At 35.8% G+C, this 26488-nt stretch overlaps 2 protein-coding genes across 8 annotated transcripts in view; one reads left to right on the top strand and one right to left on the bottom strand.

Annotated features, from left to right (window-relative positions):
- Window positions 1-234: 234 nt before the first annotated feature.
- On the top strand, window positions 235-25127 carry MARS2 (methionyl-tRNA synthetase 2, mitochondrial). Of its 2 annotated transcripts, none has more exons than XM_054699970.1 (2): window positions 235-2791; window positions 24890-25127. In XM_054699970.1, the coding sequence occupies exon 1, from the start codon at window positions 267-269 to the stop codon at window positions 2046-2048; it is 1782 nt and encodes a 593-aa protein (XP_054555945.1). In that variant the 5' UTR covers window positions 235-266; the 3' UTR covers window positions 2049-2791; window positions 24890-25127. The 2 variants fall into 2 exon arrangements, with proteins under 2 accessions (XP_054555945.1, XP_037377773.1); XM_037521876.2 differs by lacking the exon at window positions 24890-25127 and adding an exon at window positions 3101-3643.
- Window positions 9069-26488, bottom strand: part of BOLL (boule homolog, RNA binding protein) — a 45688-nt gene continuing 28268 nt past the window's right edge. For 2 of the 6 annotated variants that reach the window (XM_037523772.2, XM_037523771.2), the window contains exon 11: window positions 9069-13447. In XM_037523772.2, the coding sequence (XP_037379669.1) occupies window positions 13352-13447 (96 nt within the window). In that variant the 3' untranslated portion in view covers window positions 9069-13351. Of the gene's footprint in view, window positions 13448-21803; window positions 22233-23194; window positions 23523-26488 lie in introns of those variants that run through there. The other 4 variants (XR_005127623.2, XR_005127624.2, XR_005127622.2 and 1 more) reach the window with 4 other exon arrangements.

Here is a 26488-nt window from a genome sequence, read left to right on the forward strand (position 1 = left end):
CACGCAGGCGGTTACGGAAAGAATGAAGATTTATTGTCCGCTATCGCCGCCGGCACACGGCCGTTGACCTCGCGCGCTTCCACAGGCCGCGGCGGCGGGCCGGGGGCGGCCCGGGGCGGGGCGGGGGGCGGGGCGCGGCGGGCGCCGGCGCGACGCTCGGACCTCATTGGCTGTCCTGCCGGAAGCGGCGCGCGGCCCGGCTGCGCACGCGCCCCTCACACGTGCGTCCACAACGCCCCCTGCGCCCCGCGGGCCAAACCGGCACCATGCTGCGGCTTCCTGCCTTCCGGGTGTTCGGGCGTCCCGGGGCCAGCAAGGCCCCGCTGCTGGAGGACTCCGGCGCCCGCCGCTGCAGTTCGCGCCCCCTCGGCGCTCGCGACGACGCCGGCGACGCGCGCGCTTTCTTCACAACACCCATCTTCTACGTGAACGCGGCGCCGCACATCGGGCACCTGTACTCGGCGCTGCTGGCGGACGCCCTGTGTCGCCACCGTCGCCTCCGCGTCCCCGGCGCCGCGGCCACGCGGTTCTCCACCGGGACCGACGAGCACGGCCTGAAGATCCAGCAGGCGGCCGCCGCCGCGGGCCTGGCCCCGTCGGAGCTGTGCGACCGCGTCTCTGGCCAGTTCCAGCGGCTTTTCCGGGAGGCCGGCATCTCCTCCACCGACTTCATCCGCACCACGGAGGCCCGGCACCGGACGGCCGTGCAGCACTTCTGGGGCGTCCTCAAGGCCCGGGGGCTGCTCTATAAGGGGCTCTATGAAGGTTGGTATTGCGCCTCTGACGAGTGTTTCCTGCCGGAGGCCAAGGTCACCCGGCAGCCGGGCCAGTCGGGGGATTTATGTCCCGTGTCTCTAGAGAGCGGCCATCCTGTGTCCTGGACCAAGGAAGAAAACTACATTTTCAGGCTTTCCCAATTCCGGGACCCGCTCTTGCGGTGGCTGCGGGGCGACCCTCAGACGATCACTCCCGAGCCATTCCATCAGGCGGTCCTTCAGTGGCTGGAGGAGGAGTTGCCCGACCTGTCCGTCTCTCGCAGGAGTAGCCACCTGCACTGGGGCATCCCGGTGCCCGACGACGATTCGCAGACCATCTACGTATGGCTGGATGCCTTGGTCAACTACCTGACTGTAATCGGTTACCCAAATGCTGATTTCACATCTTGGTGGCCGACCACCTCGCATGTTATAGGCAAGGACATTCTCAAATTCCATGCTGTTTATTGGCCTGCCCTCCTTTTAGGGGCCGGCTTGAGCCCACCGCACCGCATCTATGTTCACTCCCACTGGACAGTCTGTGGCCAAAAGATGTCTAAGAGCTTGGGCAACGTGGTAGATCCTAGGAATTGCCTTGACCGCTATACGGTGGATGGCTTCCGATACTTTTTGCTTAGGCAGGGCGTGCCCAACTGGGATTGTGATTACTATGATGAAAAGGTGGTTAAATTGCTAGACTCGGAGCTGGCAGATGCTTTGGGAGGTCTCTTGAACCGATGCACTGCCAGTAGAATAAATCCTTCTGGGATTTACCCAGCCTTCTGCACTAATTGCTTTCCTAGTGAGCCAGGGTTGGTGGGACCGTCAGTTCGTGTTCAAGCAGAGGACTATGCTCTGGTGAAGGCAGTATCCTCTTTGCCCAAGCAGGTAGCCGACTACTATGATAACTTTCAGATCTATAAGGCTCTGGAGGCAGTGTCCAGCTGTGTCCGTCAGACTAATGGCTTTGTCCAAAGGCATGCACCATGGAAGTTGAACTGGGAGAGTCCAGTGGATGCTCCTTGGCTTGGTACTGTGCTCCATGTAGCCTTGGAATGTTTGAGAGTCTTTGGAACTTTGCTTCAGCCTGTCACCCCAAGCCTAGCAGATAAGCTGCTGTCTAGGTTAGGGGTCTCTGCCACAGAGAGGGGCCTGGGAGAACTCTATTTCTTGCCTCGATTCTATGGACATCCATGTCCTTTTGAAGGGAGGAGGCTGGGACCTGAAACTGGGCTCTTGTTTCCAAGACTGGACCAGTCCCGGGCCTGGCTGGTGAAAGCCCATAGGACCTAGAATCTTAGTTCTTACTGACTTGTGGTTAAAAAAAGCAAATGTGTTTTCTTAGTTTGCATTTTCAGGAAAGCTATACTAATGTTTTCTAGATTATTGCATCCAATGAGCACTTAAGCAGTGTCCCTGTGAAATGAGGTTTCTTGTCTTTTCAGGTGCCCACCCCTATTTCTTCAGTTCTCAGTACCCATTAACCATTGTTCTTGTACACCAGTGACTCTTAGGATGTCTCCAGTGCGAAGTTAACAACTTTGCTGATACTATTTCTTCTTATTGTGTCTCCTTCCAAACCACAATTAAGTTATTTGCCCAGATTACCTCTCATGGCTTGTTTTTCATTAGCCCAGCCTCTTCTGGGCAAATGAGCGGGTATTGAAGGCTATTATTACCTCAGGGTAGGCCTACTTTGTTATGAGTTGAGTGTCCTGTTAAAAGGAGACTCTTTTATTAAACTTTAAAAATCAGTGTCCTAGACTAGATGTGTCTTGCCCATTTTTATATTCTAACCACCATAATTAAATCCAATAATTATGCTTTTATAACATTACACTTCAACCAGTAGATGGCGCTACCTTCACACTTGGTATTAACATGATTTTTGAATAGTTTTCTGCTTCTAATTTTGCAGAATTTAAAATAATCTTTATTGCTTTTCTTAAAACAGGATAATAACAACCACTTCTGTTCTACATAAATTTAAAAAAGATCAGAATCCTGTTTTTCCAAGACTACTGAGGAAATTATTAGTAAGTTAGTAAGTAAATATATCAGGTTTGTTTGGACTGTGATATAAAGCTCTGTTGAGGTACTTTGCATATTCAGGATTTTAAACTTTAATAACATTAGGCTACAGGTATGATTTAAAAAATCAGAGAAAAATTCAAAAGGGCAATATTTTATATTTCTTAGTTTTGTTACGCACATACATAATTACCTTGTGAATTTTTTTTGGTCAGTCAGAATCTATACTATACAAATTGTATAAGAGTTATAATAAATGTTAATATGTTTACTTCTAAGTAGTTTTACTGATTTTTTTTTTTTTGCTCTTTTAGGTTATTAAAGTTTAAAAGTTTGTAAGTACCTTATTCAGATCTGTTTTGTTGCATTTGTTGAAGGGGATGATGAAAGGGAGGAAGTGATCAATGCTGTAGGAATCTCAAATTGGATTTAGGAATTGCCAAGGCTTCAGAGGAACATAACGGAGATGTTAAGGGTATCAATTATACAATGATTGCAACGCAGTAAGGCAGTGTTATATCTTTTAGGTGATTGGACAGTTACAGCTAAGTGTAAAATGATACCTTGAAATGCTCATTTTCAGCATGGTAGTGAGATGCTCACTGTGAAAGAAACTATTGTGCTGGTAGTCCCCTAGATATATTCTAGGTACTACTGCTCAGCTCCAGTTTTTTAATTAGCATGCTGAGTGATTTCTGGTTGGTTGGCAAGTGTTTAGAAAAGAATGCATAAGGACATTCTAAAGGTAGAAGGCTTTGTACAAATGTTTGTTCAGGCATTCCTTCATAATGGAATCCTGGACTTTTCATGTAACGTACTTCAATTACCTGTTGGGTGGGCCTCCCCGGTGGCGCACGGTTGAGCGCTGGGTTGTGAAGCTGCCCGCAGCCTCTGCGGCGCCGGTTCTATCCCCGGCTGCTCCCCGGCCACCGGAGGAGGGTCCCACATGGCGCGTAGACCTCTCCTGCCGCCCGCTGCTCCCCTCGGCAGTGTACTTTGGTCCTTCTGCCTGTTCTGCTCCCCGCTCTGGCTCTGGTGAATTCTCTCACCCTCCCGTGCTTCTGACTGTACCCAGTGCATGTATTAAAAAAAACAACGAACGAACAAACAAATAAATAAAAAACATGCCTCTATAAAAAAATAAATAAAAAACAATTACCTGTTGGGACTACAGGGTAGATTACTGTGGTTTAGGATCAAGTGTAGTATCTCTTCTATGTCTGGATAGAACAGAGTGGTGAAAGTGATGGCATGTGTTTGTATAAAGGAGAAGACTTGGCAAATCAAGGAATGATTTACCTTTGAAGTGCCTTTATGCAGTCTTAGAATTGCTATTATGAATGGCCAGTATCTTCTGCTTGAATAACTTTTTTTATGACTTAGTGCTCTTCAATACACTGGACTGTGACTTGCAGGAGAGTATCAGTGAAGTTCTTTTGTGCAGTCTGTCATTTATATTGGTACTTAACTGGTTATTAGAGTATCTTTTACTAGAGTATACAAGAAAATAGGAGAACCAAAGAGAGCATAATTATTACAGAAGACAGGATGTTTTGAGTGAAGGAGTATGTGTGGTAAGCTGTATCTCACTACTGTGGTGATATGGAAAATGAACCAGTTGAATTTTCTGTAGGAGGCACAATAGCTTAAGCAGACAATCTTGGGTGCTCAGTGGGTGTATTTGCCTTGCAAGATCCAGCAGTGTAAGAATAGCAAGTGGCTAATAGGTGAAACTTAAAAGTGGAAAGCGTGTACTTCCAAGAGAGGACATCCTAGCCACTTTAGGAGAAAATGATGATAAACCTATAAACTTCTAAGCAGCTCACTCCCTGCTCCAGAACTGTTATGCATCTTGTGGCTCCATTAACCAGAAAGGCAGATTCTCCCAAACATTAATCTTGGAGACTCTCAAATCTTTGCTTAGGAGGCCTGGAGGGAGTGTTACTGGTGATAGACATGGTCAGGAGTTCATGAGATGTCACTTTAAAATAGTAACTAAAAAGCCGACAACTCAGTCAACCTCGGTCCTATCGATGGAGTCATGTAAAAGTTATGGTCAGTGTATGGGTTGTGGTATCACTGTATATTGGAAGGCTATCCCATAATTGAACTCACAGATCAGGCACCTCAGAAATCAGACCTATGGCTATATGAAAGTCAAGACTAGGCAGGACAATAGACAGAGCTCTTATTTCATTGAAATCTGAGTTATTCTGGAAGTAGGCCTTCTTGTTTTTTTTTTTTTTTTTAATTTAAATAATAAATTTTATTTTTATATTCCCCCATACAATTGCAAACGCCCCATTCTGACCCCAGTCCCTCCCCTCCCACCCCCCACCCCCCAAAAAGTGTCTCTGGTTCATAGTTTTTTGTTGATTTTGATTTTCACTTTCTTATATTCATTTTCCTGGTCCCTTATTTAAGTTTTCTAGATTCCTGCTATGAGTGAGACCATCCGGTATTTTTCTTTTTCTTTTTAGGCCTTCTTGTTTTTTAAGGACCTGTAAGACACTAAGCATTGAGGAGAACCTGATAAATATTAAATATTAAATTGACAGCAAAGTATTCAAAGCCCAGGTTGGAACATGGGCCCTTGAAGCATATGTCTTTTTTTCCCTCCTATAAGTTGTATCTGTGATGAGAACATAACTCTTTAGGTAGGCCAATTTTGGGAACTGAGGTGAAGCCAGTAGTAGTTGGTCAGGTCATGGGTCTCCAACTAGGATGACTTAATCATGAAGTAGCTGGGCAGCAGGTGGCAGTACCAAATGTTCAATGGATTACACCTTGGGCATTGTGGTAGGGATGGCTTCCTGGATCTTGGACTGCCCCACTCTTAGTGAATACATTGCTGGGAGTGTTATCCTACATTACTGTAACATTGTTATGGGGGAGGCCATGCCTTTTGACCAAGACTTGGTCCATAAAGCTGCTGTAGGATAATCAGTTGCTTCCAGGAGGCCATTCCCCCTATCAGCAGTTCAGATATAGAACAATTGTTCTTATTGGGGAGATCTGGTGTTCTGTAAACCCTGATGGATCCTTGCCCTCATCTTTTGACAGAGGTATCAATGGACCTAAAAAAGTGGGTACATTGATAGCCCTACCTATGTCTTTTTTGCAACAAAGGTTTACTAGGAAGAAAGTGGAGGGAGATGGAGTAAGTTTGGGGTAACCAAGAACATGGGCAGTCAGTTCCACAAGAAAGCTTCTAAAGCCCTTGTAAAAGGTAAGACGACATGTAACATGTCATTTTAGCACGGAACAAAACATGACTCTTCGTGTAGGAGCACTGGATAAGATGAAGTTAATATTGCTAGAAGGATTGTAAAGGAAGGATTTTTAACCTCCAAGAAGCCTAAGCTTCCTCCTCTATCATCAGGAAGTACTTTGAGCTAAGGGAAAGGGACTAATTAAGTTTAGAGGTTAAATTGGCTTTTTTTTTTTTTTTTGGTTTTTAGGTAGTCTGTCCTGGGCTACCCAGGATAGAGCCTCTGAATTAATGGAACCATGTAATAACTCAATAGTTGAACATATTTAAAATATCATAAGATTATAACCATATGAATCATTTTCATGATGAGGAAAGGGAGTTGGGAAGAGCTACACAAGTAACTTGGCACTAGCAATTAGCATATATACTCTCTGCTATACCTTTTCTCATGAGTAGCTATCGGGAGGTTCAGCCATATGTGGATCTTCACCTAAGTAAGGTGAGACTATTAATAGAATAGAAGTCCATCCTTGGCTATGAATGAAATTTATCCCCATATAGTTTATGGCACAGTTACTACAGACTTTAAAGTCCACAGCTCTTCATTTAAGAACAGGATAGTACGAGATCTTAGGATGTTTCAAGGGACCAAATGTGCCATCTGCAAGAAAATTTTAAGAGAGATGATCCCTGCCTTGAAGTCTACAGATTTTTAAACGAAGTATCTGAAGAGGGCCTAGAAAACTCACTGAGTAAACAGGAGGGACAGCTCCTGGAACAACTAAGAAATGGATGATGCCACCTTTCTTAGTGCATGGTGTGGGGAAAATGGCACTGCCTTCCCCAAGCTACTATTCCTAAGATCGTGCCTTATGCATGTACCCCTCATTAGCTGACAGATCACTGCTTTGTGGGATTTAACATGAAGATGAAACTTCAAAAACTAGCTTACGATGGACTAATACAGATTGCAGTAATTGTTCTTTTAATTCATTATTCAATAATAATAATTATGCATTTTACCCTGATTAAAATACTTTAAAAAAGTAAGCTTTAGTTTGGAACACATTACGTAAGGTAATTTCTGTAGTTTGCCATCCTTTGAATTAGTCTATTAGAATCTATTGGTTAAAAGCTATAAATATTACAAATATAAAATTTCCAGCATGTTATGCATTTTAGGTTAATCACTAAAATAATACAGAAAGAATATTTTTTTTCAATCCAATGAAAAGAAATTCAACAGAAGACAGAAGGAAGAAAAAAAAGGCAAAAATATAATAAAGCCCATAACATGATGGTTGAAATACAAATATATCAGTGATTGTAAAAAAAAAAAAACTAATATGTTCAATGTTCTGCTAAAATAAACAGCAGTGTTCAGGATTTAAATTTTAAAAAGTTTTAAAAAAGTTAGCTATGTGAATTTTGAATTCTCACCAGCATAGCTGAGTTCCATTTGCTCTACTATTTACCTGCATTTGGTAATTTTTAGTATTTTCTATTTTAACTGTTTTCATAGGTATGTAGTAATACATTACTTTTAAATTTAAAAAGGGAAAAGAATTAAACAGCATTGGCAAGTGTAAGGCAAGTTATCTCCTAAAGTGCTAGTAGGTAGAAATGTAAATAAGAATGGTTTTGGAAAATTCAATTTATATTAAATATTTCTTGAACACTTAAAAAAAAAAAGGTTAGCTATGTGTAGTTAAATGTATGTTTAAGTACGTAGGTAAACATAACAAACTAAATAGTGATCATACATTAACCAAAAGAAACCATAGTAATATTAATAGGCAATTCATATTGAGGGGGGAAGTAATTATTAAAATTAAGTGAGACTATAAAAAGGAATAATGTCCCAAGTAATATTTATAAACTTGTATGAATTAGCAACATAGCCTCAAAATATACAGAGCTCAAACTGAAAATTGTAAGAAATTTTTTTTTAAAAATGAAAATAATATTCCTCAGTTCAGAGACGATACAATGAAAAAGTAAAAATAGCACTTCAGTCTTTAATGCTTACCACTGAGGGTCTCTGCGAATTATTTAAAAGGGGAGAATTCCATGGCCACAATTTTGCAAAATTTTCTAATTGTTATTTCAGTAATAAGTGAAGGGGAAGGGAAATCCAATAGTTGTGTTCCTTATTTTTGTCATCTCATTTCCTTTTCCCATCAACTTTGCTAAGTATTCTTTCTCTGTTTAACTTGAGAAATTGAGGCACAGAGATCAAATAACTTGGCTTAAGGTTATATACACAATTTGTAAAACAGGAGAGACAACTCAAACTTGTCTTGATGTCAGAGTCACTACCACACTTAGCACCAACACCAGATCAATCACTGAGGACAGTGTGGGAAAAAAGAAGGTCTAATCAGATCCAAAGATCTGTAGATGGTAAGTCCAAGAAGGAATCCTTAATTGGAGTACATTAATAAGTGTTTCAAAATAAGGGAATTAGGTTTTTTTTTTAAAGATTTCCTGATTTTTTTTTTTTTTTAAGATTTATTTATTTATACAAGCACTGGGTACAGTCAGAAGCATGGGAGGAAGAGAGAATTCACCAAAGCCAGAGCCTGGAACAGAACAGGCTGACCGGCAAAGTACACTGCAGAGGGAAAGCAGTGGGCGGCAGTAGAGATCTGCGTGCCATGTGGGACCCTTGCCTGGTGGCTGGGGATTGACCCAGCACTGCAGAGGCTGCAGGCAGCTTCACAACCCAGCGCTCAACTGCTGCGCCACCAGGGAGGCCCAGGGAATTAGTTTTTGATAGCTATATAATTAAACAGATGAGTAGCAAGACAGAAATTTAGAAAATCATACTTACCTTTATCACAAAATACATTATTTCTTTTTGCTTTCCATCGTTTGCTTTATAGCCTAAACCTGCTTATTGTGTGCTGGTGTAAAGTATTAAAACTGCTAATAAAAGTATATTCTTTATATTCCTTTCTCCTTAATGTTATTTTGTTTATTTTCAGAGGTGTTCCAAATCCTTGAATTCAAAAGTTCTCTATGTTGTCATAAATTCATGTATCCGAGTATTTTGAAATAACATTTTACTAACTGATGCTTTAAATACGCATTTTCTCTAATCATGAACAGTTTTATTTGAATTATTATAGTAACAGCCAGAGAATTTTATTAGAGGTCACAAGCACTGAAACTTTCATTTTGTACATACAGTTTTAATACAAATGAAATTGAGACTCATCTATTTACTAACAAAGTTCTATGAATTTACTGAACATTTATTACTGTATTCTTATAGCTTTCCTTACAAACCTGCTGAAACCAGATTAAATGCTCTTTTGACTCCAGTTATTACCAAATCAAATACCACCCTGTCAGTTAAAATGCCACATATTGGATAATTCCTAGTAATTATTTCTCACAGGACAGTCAAAACTTGTTTTAACTGTGACAGTCAAAACATGTTCTAACTTCCCCAAATTAGAGATTTTACTATGAATCACATAGTCAATGTCCTATTTTAGATTTTTAATGAACTATAGCTATTATGTTGGACATGGTCTACACCTTGAAGAAGTGTGCTTGAACATAGGCTTTATATATCTCTTAGCAATCATCTAAATTATATTTTTAAAAAAGGTATCAAAAGGTATTAAAGTTCTTGTTGACATGAAAGACCAAGAAGACCTATGTTTTTATTTCATACTTTAAATATTTTAGAAGTCTCTTTAAATTTGAGTTGCAAATAGCTAGCAAGGTATGATGGGTACTTTTCAGTATTTTTGGAATAGTAAATTATAACTTGCTGATAGAATTAGACTGATGCATTATAAAAAATACCCTATAAACATTTAAAATATTACCTTTAAAAATCACTTACTGAAAGAATTTGTAAAAGCTTTCAAAAAGCAAAGAATCTTCAATTCAGGTAAATTTATTACATTAACTTTCTATAAAACTTATTTTATGGAAAGCTCCCTACATTTTTTCAAAGCATAACTTCTTAGTCCTGAGTTCAGTTTCATTTTATAACTCACACTGGAATGTAATTAAATAAATCAAGTGATAATGAGGAAGAAGCCTATTTTAGTATTATAGGAAAAACTTTACTAAGGTAACTGGAAATATGTATGGTTAACTGCATGAAATGTGATGTTGAATTTTCATGCCATTTTAAGATTTTTGAAAGGATTTTTTGCTGAATATAGAGGAAATGTTATTAACATTCATTATGATTGTCTGATATACAAAAAGTTGTAAATCCTCAAAGTAGAAAGTTTTTTCTTACTAAAATTTTGTCCACATAAAAATCAGCATCTAGAAGGTAATTAATTCAAAACAATTTTTAAATAAAACATTCTTGGATGTAGGTGATGTCATAAAATTCGTTTTCTAGCCTAAGGGAGAGTATATGTCACTTCCCTTCCTTTTTCCATAATCCATGGTGACTGTCTAAAATGGTGGGGCTATCACCTCTAGGGCATAAAAATAATATATAACTATAGCTAAGTGTAAAGATTAGGAAATTAACCAGATGTTAGAGAAAAAAATAGTTACAACTTACTGCTTAACATTGAGAGTAGGGAGAAGAGGAATAGCTAAGTACAATGATGTTATCAAAAGATGTTCAGATAGTCAATAGGTGAAGGTAGTTAAATCTGACCTCAAGTGTTTTTAAAATAAGCCATTCTCTAAAGAGACGTATCGAGGGCACAGGCATAAGAATCTATTTGATAAAGAGGATTTTTGTTGAGTTTATTTCATTTTCCCTTTGGTATAGATATTAGGGTAGTAAATGCATTACTTTAATTGAAAGCTATTCTCATATGTAGTTGGAGATAGTCTGAATAAAATAAACCTGAAGTTAACTTTGCTAGTCAGTATTTGGGTATTTAAGATAGGGCAGGAAAAATTTACATGTATTAGTATCTTTTGAAAATATTTTCATAATAGGTCAAACACTAGTAAATATTTTTGGAAGTTGATGTGTTGTAAAAATGTATTCAGTGGATATTGTATAGCTTTCTTTGATACCAAAGTTAGACATGTTAAAAACAAATATTCTAAATATGATTAGCAAGAAACACATTGGAAGTATTAAAAATCATCTCATTTTAATGTATGGTTTAAAATTATTATTCTTTAGATGTTTTTTCCAAAACCACAAAGAAAAAAAAGATATGCTTTTTAAAAAATCATTACACATTTTCTTTTTCTTTGATTGGTTGCTTGAGAACTGTGTGAGGCTAAGACTATTTATTATTAAATATTAACTTGCAAAAAGGACCTTAATAGTTAAAGACTACAATGATCTTTTATACTTATTAAAGCTGTTTTTGCTATCATGGATATGTCGCATCAATCTATAAAATAAGAACAAAATATCACAACTTAAGCAGAACAGGTTTTTTTGTACATCAGTGAATTTTCATGCCATCTCCATTTTTCTTTACTTTTTGTCTGGAGAAAAAAAAATGAAAAACACTTAAACTGTAAATTGTTTTGGAGCTAAATGGAATTACTTTTGGACTTCTGAAAATCTGTAAAAGTTTTAGAACAAAAATGTGTTGGTATATACTGAATAAGCCTGACTAATAAATACAGCATTAAAATGTATACTGAAAACATCAGACAAGCAGATTATTTAAATAGATTGTTTCATGATATTTTTGACTAGCCTTCTAATTACAGAATACTGGACATTAACACACAGCTTGTTATATTCAAAATAAATGTAGCAAAATAAAATATTCTCAATAGATGAAGTGGCCTTAGGATGTGCTAGAATATTCTGTACTATGACTATGCTATTACATTTTTTCCCTCAATCTAAATATTTTAGCCTGAAAATATGGTGATATAGCCAATAAATATATACATAAGTGGATAATTCATTATCCTTTATGGGACGGGATAAAAAATTAATTTAAATTGTAATAGGGTGATCATCTTCCTAATACAAGGCTTTGATATATAATTCTTATTTTTCAACAGAAGTACAAACTAACTTTGGTTTATGGAATATTCATGAAATTAAAATTCATGAATTAAAATTAATTCACAAATTAAAATTTGTGCTAGAATTGCACAAATTTCTATAAATGCTAGAATAAAGTTCCTTTTAGTCAGTTTAAATATTGGTATTTATATACTGTATTTTCACTTCTATTATTAATCCAATCTACTATAAAAGGAATATAACATTTTTATAGAAGAAAGTTGGAATATATATTAACAGGAAGGATTTAAAGTTAGCATGACCATTTTTTAATTTTGAAAAATAGTATGGCAGTTTTTAATTATAAAATAATTTTTGTAAGAGTAGATAATCATAGCGTCTCTATATTAAAGATAAAATATGTTATAGGTAAGTTTTATTCAGTCAAGATTAATGTTTTGAAAACCTAGCAACTTGACAAAATAAGACCTAAATGAAAGATAAAAAGGGGTATTAGTAAGTGTTGCTGTGTTAAAGGAAGAAACCTGTATTGAATCTGACATGATATGCAGTAAATGCTTATAAGAGCCCTAATATTTCATGTATGAATGACAGGGCCAGAAATAGATTTGGAGATACCTTTAAGTATATTTAAGAATGGTGTCAACTTTAAACATAGTAGTTGGCATAAAATAAATAGTTGATTGTGATACAACATTTTTTATGTTTTATATAAACAATTTTTATATGTATTAATATCTACCAAAATTTCTAATGTAAACCTGGAGTTTGAAATATCTTATCAAAAACATTAATACAAGCAAAATATATACAAACCTAAATCCACTGAAAACAAAATAATGTGGAAGTTAGAATTTTCTACACTAAAACAGTAGTGTAGAAACAGTATTTTTCTCCCTAAAACAGTATTTTTAGGAATTTATTGTAAACAGTCTGTTGTGTATATTCTGTATATGCCATGGCTGTCTATAAATATGACACACCTGAAATCAAACTGGAAAACCCAAATATCAAAGATGTTTTTAAGTGGCTGGATATGACATTGTCATATTGATAAGATATCCAGATGATGACCAAAATTTTAAAACTTTATCAAGATATTGGTTGTTTTATAAATATTACCTATGTTCTATTTGTTACACACTATAAGTCTATGTTACTTAAGTGTGTGTGAGTAAAGGAAACCATGCTTTTATCCTGCATCTCCGATGTTCTGGCTGTTAAGACTTTTTTAATTTCCTTAAAAGGCAAAAACATTTAATTGTAAGCACATCCAACACCCTCATATTTGTTATCAGACCACACATGGCCTAGTTTTCTATTATTGGATAAAATAGTTTTCTAAAACTCTACTTAACAGAATCAGTAGAGGAAGGTAGAGTAAGAATTGAATCCTCTGCTCTGAAATCTTTCCTAGGATGAAAAGTGTGGACTTCGAGAATATCGAGGTTTCAAACCTATAGATGACGGTTGAGAAAAGCCTCTTCTCACAGAATGTAACCTTGGTTCCTATTAAGAGATTTAAAGAAAATTAGGGTTTTAATGCACTTTAAATGGCTCTTATAATTACTTAAGGGAAAGATTTTAAAAATAAGATTAACTCGGTCTGGATTCTGAGAAGGTGTGCTTTGGGAAATTCTCATTAGAAAGAGTAGGTTATTATATAACCTGTTTCCACATAGATACCAAAATTAGAGTTAGGTCCTGTGACTGAGGAAGCAACTACCCAGAGAAAATAAGTGAATTATTAATAGATTTTCATATTAATAGAGTAACATTTTATCCTACTGTTAAGCATCTGGTATACAGACTGTTCAATAAATGATTTTATTTGATCCTTTGCCAAACATCGCATTGTTAGAGATACTGTTTTGCTCAAGATACTTGAAAACAGGAAAATTGAAGCTAAGGTATCAATAATGACTACTTATCTACTTCAGAAATTAGTGTTTAGCTAAATCCTTCTTTTCCTGAAAATCTCATCATTTGCTCTACCTGCTTTTTTTTTTTTTTTTTTTAAGATTTATTTATGTATACAAGAGCTGGGGTTACAGGCCAGAGTTGCGGGGAGGGGTGTGTGTGTGAGAGGATTCACCAGAGACAGAGTGGGGAACAGAACAGGCAGACTGACTGAAATACACTGCTGAGGGGAGCAGTGGGTGAGATAGGAGAGATAGGAATGGTCTGCCTTGCCATCTGGGTTGCTCCCTGGCCAGCCTGGGATCAAACTCATGCTGCAGAGGCTGTGGATTGCTTCATAGTGTGATGCTTAACCCCTTGTGCCACCAAGGAGGCCCTGCTCTACCTGCTTTAAATTATTTGAGTTTGAAGTCGTGAAGATATGCAAGCATCAAGTAGCCTGAGTTTATCTTACAAAGCTAAATTAAACTTTGGAAGTAGCACTTAAGCCAAATCAATTACCCATCCTGAATATGACAACAGAAATGTAACACCAGGTATCTTAGTAGTTCTTCTGAAAACTAGCAACTTAAAAATAGTTAAAGGAAATGAACTAAAAACTTGTAAGATATAAAGCAAAATATTCTGAGGAGGATGGTTGTTCATATACTGTTACATTTTTCATAATTTGGGCTATATGCCACTTTCTTGACTACCAAGACTTTGATCATGTCTACTAACAATGAAACAACTTGCAAGTGTGAGAAAAGGCAACCATCAGCGTTAAGTCTTAGGAAAAATGAGTAATTTTTTCTTTGGCATATCAGACCTAGAGGCCTATAGGATTAAAAATGTGTTATTACAGAGAATAATTCACCTTACTTCAAGATACTTTATGAAGTTATAAAATAGTCTTCTAATTAGAAAAGAACTATTTATGAAGTACTGTAAAATAATTTAAAGGTATTGAAATCAGTGTGAAAAAATTGACTTCAATGACATGAGACTATATAGTACCTTTTGAGGTAAGGAGATTTCACTAGGCAATTATGATAATGATTCACTAATCTTGGAGCCACGCACATTTATATCAGTTTAAAAAGTGGCAAGACTCTAGTACTTGTCATTAGGATATAAGAAAAGAACTAGAGTAAACCTTTCCCTAAATAACAAACACTACATGGAGTGTCCACATAAAGATTGATAAATGTCTATATTGTAGTTATTCACAACAAAAGTAGAAAGATGAAAAACAACTGAATGTTCGTTTGTTTTTATTGGCGAACTTCATGCTCTCAAAAACATGGGGAAATGTGCATGGTCACAATATATAATGAGTAGATGCCATACCCTTTAGATATCTTTTTCTACAGAGGGATTAAAGTTATTCTGGGATAATTTAGAGGGGTTTTCTTCTCACCTGGTGTTCTTAAACTTCCTTGAATGCTGACTTATATAATACTTTAAAAGGAAATTTTTGATTAACAATCTAAAAATTGAGTTCTAGGGTACTTCTGTTTGCACTATTTTAGTTTAGGAAACTGGTTAATTCTCAGTTCACCTGGTAAAAGCATGATTAAACAGTTAATCACATTTATTTTAGAATTGAAATGTTTTTCTGATCCAGACTCCCAGATACTGGATTGAAACAGACACTGTGAGTCAAAAATTTAATTTATATGAGATTTAATTTTAGTGATTCAATGAAAGTTGGTTTGTAACTCTTGGATGGGACTAAAATTACTTCTTAAAAGAACTGTATTCTCCAAGGATCTTATACTGTCATTTCTCCACCTCCTTCCTATAAAAGCATTTGCTTCTTTGCAGATGACAATTTATTAGTAATCATAGGTTTTGGGTTCTAGTACTAAATAGTAATGTCATTTGGGCCATTCTCTTAACCTTTCTAAGCCTCACTTCTCTTATAAAAAGTTGCCCGATTAGTTCACAAAAACATTGAGTGGAAAACAAAAAAATGAGGCAATGTATTTGAAGTGCTCATTAATTTAAGGTATTATTCTTACACTTGAAAATATAGTAAGCAAAAACATGATATTATAAGTATGATTTTATAGATTACCATCAACAACAAAGTTAATACTATTTTTGTAAGGAATTATTATCATGGACTTTAAATAATCTGCAGTGACGTACCAAATTTTTCTTTAGAATGGCCTAGTAATTATACAGCAAATTTAGTTACAAATGTTAAGTTACTAATATTTTCAGACTAATATCTTTAAACTTGTTGATGCTATAGTCCTTAAGTCACATGAATCTTATGATTTCATGACTATAACATAGGGGAACAGGCTTATACCTAGACATAATTCAATTTATTTAAATGGTTTTTATCAAGGTCTGAATCAAAGCTTCAGGATTAAAATAACAGAGGAATTCAGGTCTATTTTGCATGAATCAATCCCTTTGATACTATACTCTTTGATTCCAGTTTAATGTTACCACATTCATTTTGCAATATATCAGTAGTTTCATCTACATTGCAGTCTTCTTGAAACAGTCTAGGTTTGTGCCTAATAAAATTTCATTTTTGAAAAATAATCTTTGAATAGCACTATGTTGGTCAATAAGTATGTATTTCAAAAATTATATTTTAATTATTTTTGGTATACCTTTCACCTTACATGTCTTGTTTTGAATGATAAATATATCACTTCTGCATTTAGTAAGAAGTTGCAGCACATATCAGTAAAGAACTTTCTGACTACTATGAAAAGTGAAAAATATCAGAGGAACTTGTCCATAAGTAAAATATCCTGCATTTTTATAAAGATAATCAAGTCAAGTCTTTCTGTTGTTCAATGAAGGTAGGAGTGAGATTCAAGAGGAAATGTATGCTGGAAAACAAGAACTTCTAAATCTGAATCCATGTAATCATATATTTCAGAGAAGGTTAAGCTATAATTCATACTGGAATTCGGTAAGTCTCTGAGAATGTAATTATCTCAGAAAAGATGTTACATTCTTATCCATGACCCTCTTGAGACTGACACTAATTACAAGCTTGTCTTACTAAAATAGAACAAATGGTACTTTATTAATTTTTAAACCTTTTGTTTAAAAAGATTTATTTATTTACTTATGCATACAAGAACTGGGGTCTAGGCCAAAGGAGTGGGGAATGAGAGGACTTACCAGAGACAGAATGGGGAGCAGAACAGGTAGATCCACTGAAACACAGAGCTGAGTGGAGCAGCAGCAAGACAGGAGGCAAGAGGAGAGGTATGCTGTGCTTAGTTGCCTAGCCAGGATGGAAATCAGGTCACAGTGGCTGGTGATAGCTTGATAGCGCTGAGACTTAACCCCTGTGCCACCAGAGAGGCCCCAAATAGTACTTTATTAAGAACAGAAACAAGATTCTTTTGAAAATGTATGACCTAAGATTTAATGATGCCAATGAGAACTATATTATTGATTACTTTTACTTACAGATGTTTAAGATGCTTTTTTTTTTTTTTTAAATTTATTTATTTGGGCCTTCCTGGTGGTGCAGCAGTTGAGCGCTGGGCTGCGAAGCTACCCACAGCCTCTGCAGCACCGTTTCGATCCCTGGCCACCAGCGAGGGTCCCACATGGTGCAGCAGACCTCTCCTGCTGTGCCCGCTTCACCTCTCAGCAGTGTACTTGGTCAGTCTGCCTGCTCTGTTCCCCACTCTGGCTCTGGTGAATCCTCTCACTCCCTGCAACTCTGGCCTATACCCCAGTGCTGTATGCATAAATAAATTTTTTTAAAAGATTTATTTACCCACCCATACAAGCACTGGGTACAGTCAGAAGTGCGGGAGGGTGAGAGAATTCACCAGAGCCAGAGCGGGGAGCAGAACAGGCAGACTGACCGAAGTACACTGGTGAGGGGAGCAGCGGGTGGGTCAGGAGAGGTCTGCTGTCCATGTGGGTTGCTCCCTGGCTGGCCGGGAATCGAACTCATGCTGCAGTGGCTGCAGACAGCTTCATAGGTTGCATCTTAACCCTTGCGCCACCAGGGAGGCCCCTAAGACGCTTACTTTTAGGTATAGATGTTTAAGATGTTTGATTTGAGGGATGTTTAATAAAGAAAGCAAACTAAGTGGGTGATTCATAAGAAGTGATGATATTTAGAATGAATTTTGGATATTTTCTCAAATATTTAGAGGATAATAAGGAAAGCTGAATTTTCTGTAGTGTGTGTATAAAGTTTAAGCAAAGGTTATGATGACTTAGGAAGTATTTTCAAGTAGCAAATGAGTAGATTAAATGAGTCATACAATGTTAAATTTATAGTCTAAACCAGAATTTTTAAAAGAATTTTTAATTTAAAAAATGCAGATTTGCTGAAGTGTAATACAAAATGTCCATATTTCATTACTATCTAGGGTTGAACTGTGAAATCCTTTGAGGAAATGGGATAACCTTTTGAAATCAAGAATAAGACATAGACATATATAAAACCATGTGTATTAACTAACATTCTTTCTAGTTTCATCTGCCCTTTAGGAATTAGATACAAAGGTAACTCTGCTTAATTAAAAAATTGCTTTTTATAGTATTTATAATATAGAAAGCAAAAGAAATTGAGTATTAAAATGTAACATTCTAAGTTCAAACAAAAGCTATCCATGTTCTCTCTTTCCTCCTTCTCCTCTCCACTTTGAAAATGTTTACTCTGTTATTATGAACCATTGTAAAACACATGGAGATTTTAGAGTACCAATGTATTCAGAAATAGAAGGAAAGAAGCTGTGAAAACCAAGAACACGCTCTTAAGTATGATTTAGCTGTGTTTAAGTTAGATTCCTTAAAGCAAAACATTGCCTGAATATTTTCATGTTAATTGGATTTAGTTTTTTTGTTTAATAGGTTATCTCCTTAATCTTATTTTTAGACAAGGAAAGATCCTTTTTCTATTGCTTTTATTCCCTAAATCTAGAATTCGAGTTACTGTTATTAGGTATTTAGCCCAATGTAGACATCTTTTTGTGGGAAATACCCTGTGAATTTAATACCACTGATAATATGGTTAGAAGTAGGCAAAACTCTTGTAAAATTAAGTATGCTTGATTGTACTTCTAGCTTAAAGCAATATTTCAATGTTAAAACTGAGATTACAGTACATAAATAATATATACATAGTAAATATTCTTCAGCCCTATCTTTTTCAGTCAAAAAATGTTAACAGAATTCTGTGGATAAGACTCAGGTTATATGAAAATATGGATAAAGGCTATCCAAAACAGAAAATAGTGTCTTCAGAATGGTAATAACCAGAAGGGGGGAATTCTAGATGGAATTTGGTCTTTCTCATCAGCACACTTGATTTTTAAAAATTGATCCAAACAATAAGGGTATGTTACTTTTAGAAAAAGCTGGAAAGGAGAATTTTAGGTTGAATAGGTAGGAAATTCTTTTCAGATTGAAAGAGGACAAATGGTAGGCTTAGGAAATTAATGGGACAGGAAGAGTACAACTTGATTTTTAGTGTGGACTATTCTAAATGGACAACTGCTTTTAAAAGCATTGAAACCTATTAGAGATCTATAGAAAATGCCATAAAATTTGTCACTGGTAAGTAATGGGAGGAAAATAAATGCTAAGAACTTTGAAGCAGTTACTTTGAAGTCTTTACAATTCAGAGAAAAAATTTTACTCTCCTCATAAAACAAAATAACAATCAAAAAAACTATCATGGCTTCAAAGCATTATTCCCTCCCCCGGGGCGGGGGGAGGGTTTGGGCTTTCAGAGATATATCTTATTCACTGCTTTCCACAAAGAAGGAAATGAAAGAAGTGTCTAGTCAAAGGGCTTTCTTAATAACAATTCTCTCTACCCGTGGCACACTGGAATCTAATAGATACATCCCATATAAATGTGAGGATCTAGGGCCCACCAACTTTCCTCTGATGAGGAACAAAAACCCGTAAGTTAAATACTCTTTGCAGGGGAGGAAGGGAAGGGCTTTATCCCTCAAATAGAGGGTCAACTTGTCACATCTGTTTTCCAAAAGTACAAGATGTTTATGACTCATATTCCCTGTAAAGAAACACTAGATGACAATTACTCATGGGTATACATCTTGATACAAATACAAAATGGAGATTAATATACTAGCTTCATTTAGAAATTATGAAACAAAATATTAGTAAGTAAATATTGACTAAACTAAGAAATTATTCAAATGAGGAAAACTGATAACTCCACAGATGGAAACATTTAAAATTACATGTTTTAAGATCAATAAAATGTTTTAATGATTTTCTGTCCTGCTACTATATATCTTCACTATAATACAATCAGGCTTGGCATTATATTAGCTGATATTATTTAAGTAACATGGCTAAAAAGAATAAAACTGGAAATCTTTAAATCTGCCGGTTCACTAGTTTGAAATCTGTCTGGCATTTTCCATCTGCAGATACTGACAGATTAGAGAGTAGGGTAAAAACAAGATAATCATGAAACTAGTATTTAGAAAAATGAAGGAGAACTATGTCACATGAAAAAGAGAAAAAAGTAATGATGTGAAATAAAACAAGTGATCTAGGAATGACACTTATTTGTGAGAGGAACCAGGAGAATGCAGAAAATGTTAGCAAGTTCATGCAGTATGTAAAAGCACAAAGACAAATGCATATAACTGGTCCAATAGACAGCAGCCACTGTAGTTGCAGTCAATGGCATTCAAATTGGAAGGACAGAAGCTGATATATTTTCAATAATTTATGCACAGAAATGAAAATGCTGAATATAGGTGAAAGAAACAGAACCAATTATGAATTTTTATATTCTTTGGGTAAAGTTTTACCCTTTTTCTTTTTTAAGTCTATAGAGATTTTAGAATAAATTTGTAGTCAAAGTATAGATTTAGGGACCAACAATTTACTACTAACAGGGCATCTATCAAAGTTGGATTGGATGCTCTCCTAAAGTCTTAGCGACTTCTTTGGATTCTGTTCCCCGCCCCCCCCAAAATTTATTCATTCATATAAGAGTTGGGGTACAGGCCAGAGATGCGGGGGGTAAAAGGATTCACCAGAGACAGAGTGGGGAACAGAACAGGCTGACTGACTGAAATACACTGCTGAGGGGAGCAGCGGGTGAGACAGGAGAGGTCTGCTGTGCCATGTGGGTCACCTCCCTGGCCGGGGATTGAACTCACGCTGCAGTGTTTGCGGATTGCTTCATAGATTGAGTCCTAACCCCTTGCGCCACCAGAAAGGCCCTGGATTCTGTATTTTACTACTATTGAAGCACTACTTCTGGGAAAGAAAGAATTTTTATATATATGACTTTAATTCATAGATCCAGGAAACACTCCTATTAATGGGCATTGTCATGTATACATTTGTTTGAAAATATTTATTGGCAGAAATTTATAAAGTAATGTTATAAATTATCATACCTTTTTCCAAGGCATCCTTCTGAAATCAGTTGACAGAGGAAGTGAAAGTATTAATTTTCTGAGATCCTTTATCTTTTGACATGCTACCATCTATCTATTTCTGATTATATTAGAGAATTTGGAAAAACAGGTTGTGAAGTTACTACCTTGTGATTTTGGCATATGAGTATTTGTGTTATCCATTTCACTCTAAACAAAGAAGGAATTGCAGATGTCTTAAAACTGGCCTTTCAAAATGGGAACTAAATAAGTAAAAACTTTTCAAATTTATCTGTAGAAGACAGACTATAAAAAAAGGGATATATAATTAAGGAGAATTTTTGTCCTCCCATTTTGTTTTTAGAAGTAACATGTTTGGGCTATCAAGCCAGGTCATGAAGAAAGTTAATGATGTCTTCCATATATTTAGGTTGATGATAAAGTCCACAATTTTGAATAGCGTTTGAAAATAAAGCTAAATTTTATGAAAATATTATGTATAGGCATATGTGTGTAGCTTTATGTGTATATGCATATAACTCATAGATGTATATGTAGTCTATACAGCTTTGTGGAAGAAATACACTTGGGTAACATCATCAAAATTCCTTATCCAAAAATATATCATTAATTTTTATTAACAGTCCAGGATTTGTTTAGCATCATGTTTAACACTATGAAAATCAAAACATTAACTTTTTTCATTCTGAAGGATAGTGCTATTAAAAGAAGATCTTTAACATCAGTGGTTAATATTTTTTATTTACATAACAAAAACGTTTGAAATTTCATTGTGGGACTTAGTCTATTTACATTTCTAGAAACTGAGAATAATTAATGTACATGGGATCCTTGTATGCTTGTATATATTTATATATTCATATAGTCATGTTATTCTAGTGCAACCATTTGATTAGGTAACATTCATTATGGTTTTGAAAGAAATGCCCTATTGGACTCACCAGGAAAATCACTGGGGTCTATGTTCTATTATTTTTGCTCCTGATCATAGAATATTTCTGGGGATAGAATAGGAAAGAGAGGAGACAGATTAGGGTAATGCCAATATTTATGGCTTTCTCCCTCTTCTAAAATTAGGAATTCAATTAAAGAACTACAAATAAATGCAAGGACTGCTTTTATATTATAGGAATTTTAGTGATAGAAACTCTTATGATTTGTTCTGTAACTTTTGAACAACGGCTTTACTTCCCCATTTATTTTCTAATTTTATGATAAAAGTAAGATTTAGAATTAGAATCTAAAATTTTCATTTGGTATTAAGATAAAGCTTTGTTTTTAATAAAAATAATTGTCCTTTTAAAAACTGTAATTCAATATATTGTAATATGTAAGTGAAAACATCAAAAGACTAAGCATTCAAAGAACACTTAAATATAGTGGAATGTCATGGGATTAGTCATGACAAATATATGTCATGGGATTAGTCATGACAAATACAGTCAATGTTACGGGATCAAGTCAAAGGTGAGTTATTATCACAACGATTCTATTAGGTGATCTAGATCATATAAAACTTGGTACCAAGTGGCTGGTACTATATAGGAAGCTTGCAGCATTATCTCAAACATTAGAGAAAAAATTTAATGTAGTCAAATTATATGCAAAAGACAACAATAATGATCATGTTGATGGTATTTCTAATATTTGGAAAATGTTATAAAAAAGTATAAATGCTACTCAAATTCTGAAAACCAGGGAAGAAGCAAAATTAAACAGTACCAGTAACAAATAAAAATTAGACAAAAGCACAATAAATCACAAAACTGGCGAGTAGAACTGAATCATTAAAATTAAATGTACTGTACACTTAAAGGCATGGAAATATTTAAAATTCTATTAGAATTAAAAGTAATTCTTAATTCTAAATATTAAAATAAATAGCAAAAATTAGAAACATAACATCTAAAATGTTCAGAAGAGAAATAACACAAAGCAAAGCAAATGAAAGACACCTCACTATTCCCAATGTGGTTATTATTTATGGAATGGAAAAAACATGTGGAGAATGTCACTACAGTTAGGTTAACACATAAAAAAGCCAACATGCCACATCTACCTAAATAATTTTGCAGAACAGCTGAAAAAGAAAATTTCATCAAATTTAGAAAGCTAATAGTGGAATAAATAGTATGGCAAGGTATTAACGAACCCTAAGTTTCACAATGGGCAGCTTCTAGCCGGTTTGTTGAAGCTGGATCTTGGTCACACAAGGATCACTGAACAAGAAATCAGTTGAGCTGGACTAGAGCTGCCCAATTGCCTTAATAATGAATGCTCCACACTGTCTGTTAAGTAAAGAGAAATAAAATATTGATCAGAAAGACTAAGCAGAGTAAAAACAAAAGAATAAGTTAGAGTAAATGAATGTAAGACATCAATGATCATTTACTAAAAACTTGCAGAACATGTGGTACTGAATATGGTACAGTGTTATTTGAGGCTTCAGAACTCAAAAAAGGCTTGCACCCTGCTCTCTGAGTGCTTACAGTCTATTTTAGATAATCTCTAGTGTGATGGTATAAATGTTTAGCACATAAAAATGAGGACCAGGGCCTCCCTGGTGGTGCAGCAGTTGAGCGCTGGGCTGCGGGCAGCCCCGCAGCCTCTGCAGCGCCTGTTCGATCCCTGGCCCCCCAGGCAAGGGTCCCACTTGGTGCGCAGACCTCTCCTCAGCAGTGTACTTCTTCGTCCGTCTGCCTGTTCTGCTCCCTGCTCTGGCTCTGGTGGGTTCTCTCACCCTCCCGCGCTTCTGACTGTACCCAATGGTTGTATAAATACATAAATAAATCTTAAAAAAAAAAAAAATGAGGACCAGTCAATACAGAAAGCAAATGATAATGATGAAGACTTTATTAGGTGAGTTTTTAAAAACTTTTTTTTTTAAAAAAGGGGAGTAGAGATTGGTAGAAACTATTTAGAAAGTTGTTCAAAACCCCCAAAATTCCCTTCAAGTTGACATTGGTGGGGCAGGCATATTGGTATTTCTGTCATATAATCAGAAAAATATACCTGTGTCATCCTGAGTTATTTAATTTTTTGCTTTCTTTCTCCACATACTGAAGATTATTTTTTTGTGTTAAGGTTAATTTGGGAAAAAAACAACTACAATAACAACACAATCTAGTTGCTGTGATCTTTCTGGGACTTTGGGCATAATATGATCAACTCCTCATTTTAGGAGGTCAAGCTGCCTTACAACATATTTTAAATTCTGGATAGGCTCAAAATTTTTCATATTTGTTCCTTATCTCAGAGCAATGCTGTCTGATAGAACTTTCCATGTTGATGGAAAAATTGTAGCCACTAGCCACAGAGGCTATATAGTACTTGAAATGTGGCTAGCTGCAACTGCAGAATTCAATTTAAAATTTCACATTAAAATTAACTTGCCTCTTACAGCTAGTGAGTACCATATGGGGACAGCATGGCTCTAGGGAATAAAATTGTCTGGTTTGCTAGTCTGTATTTCTCTGGCTTCTCCAATACCACTTAATATTGTTCAGTGTTACTTTCAGTGTCTAGAACATTGGCTAACACATGGTAGGTGCGCAATAAATATTTACTATGTGAATGTAAGCTACTGTGGTAATATATAACTAGAATGCTTGCTACTACTCATAGCTTACTGGCAATTTGCTCTATTTTTCCTCAGGAAAAACAGAACTGTTCTATTTAAAACTGCTTGTTACCACAATTTATAGCAACTCAGTATGCTTAGAGAGAAGAGGAGCAAGTGATAGCTACATTTTGGCTCAAAGAAAAACACAAATAGTTGTATATGAATAATTTAGGTTGATAAGTATGAGGAAACAAAGGAGAATATTTAAGGGTAAGGAATTTGCTTAAGTATGAGATGAGAAGATTAAGAGGGAAAACACTAACTACAGATAAAAAAAAACTTAATTCAGACTTTATGCATGACTAAAGGATCAAAATGAAAGATAGAAAACTCTTGAGAAATATAGTACTATATAGTATTTGGTAGTATAGTAATCTGGTTAGGCAAGAATAGTGTTTAGATAAAGGATTTGGCAGGGGAAAGAGAAATGCATCTATTATTCTCAGCAAGTTAGTGAGCTAAAAAAGGGACTCAAAATAGTATAAATAGACCATAACATCAAGAGATCAGAAAAATCACCAGTAATGCTTTTAGAGAAGAAAGAAGGATTCACTAACATATAACAGGTGAAAGTTCTGAAAATAAAGTCTAAGGAACTGCATAGTCATGATTTTCAGTTTGAGGAGGTAGTGACTATCCACGTCTTGTTAGGAAGAGAATCACAGCACTGGTGTCAGATTAACACTTAGATATTATTAAAACACAGAAGAAAGGCCAACTTAGAGGACAAAGAGAACTGTACCGTGACTACCAACTGGTAAACGAGGATGAAACATATTTCTGAAAGAGACTGTAAGATCAAACTGAATGCAAGGAAAGAGAATAAAAAAAAAAAAAAGGAAAGAGAATCACATTCAAGAATTAATCAAATCTGAGTACAGACTAGTTGACAGTATTGAATTAAAGAGAATCTAAGAGGATAAGAACTAGGACAAGACTTGGGATTTGGCTAACAAGAAATATTAAATATTGGCAATAAATATTAGGTAAGTAGTTTGAGTAGATCTCTCAATATTGAAGAAATATTCATTTCATATGGGAGGACAGACATGAGCTTTTCTGAAACAGGTATGTTTAAAATATTATTAATGAACTATGTAATACAAAATCTAACTGCTTGTTATCACGTGTCCTCCAAGTAGGGTAAGACATTACCCAAAAGAGTTTAGGAAACAATTCTGTAAAAGATTAAAGTTGGCTGGGTTGTATCTTAAGTAGTGAAAAGATGTTCATTCAAGTAGTTGGTGCTAAGGGGAAGGAAAAAAGATTATGTATAAGGGAAAAAAGTTCAAATAGATGGAATGACAGGCTCAGGATGCAAGGAGAAAAAAATGGAACTTGAATGCTAAAAATGTGAAAATAAAATATGCCACATGATGAAAAGATTCCCTCTCATAAAAGATGTATAAAATTTACTCAGAATACTGTATCAACTACTATCTTCTTTATACAGTAGTATCTCAAATAATCTTTATCTACGCTTCCTCAAACATTAATGTGGCTGGAAGAACTTATGGCAAATGTAAATATTAAAGCAGTCCAGAGGCTAAGGGGCAAATGGTTGATGTGAGGCTAAAAGTAAAAAGAAATAATTAAAAACAAAAATAAAGCTCAAAGCATTTGTACAATATT

The sequence above is a fragment of the Talpa occidentalis genome, unplaced genomic scaffold (assembly GCF_014898055.3).
Source record: "Talpa occidentalis isolate TD23 unplaced genomic scaffold, MPIMG_talOcc4v2.1 talOcc4.3, whole genome shotgun sequence".
Classification (NCBI taxonomy): domain Eukaryota; kingdom Metazoa; phylum Chordata; class Mammalia; order Eulipotyphla; family Talpidae; genus Talpa; species Talpa occidentalis.

Excerpts from the sequence above, each read along its gene's own strand:
- MARS2 (XM_054699970.1), top strand. The coding sequence starts at position 267 with ATGCTGCGGCTTCCTGCCTTCCGGGTGTTCGGGCGTCCCGGGGCCAGC.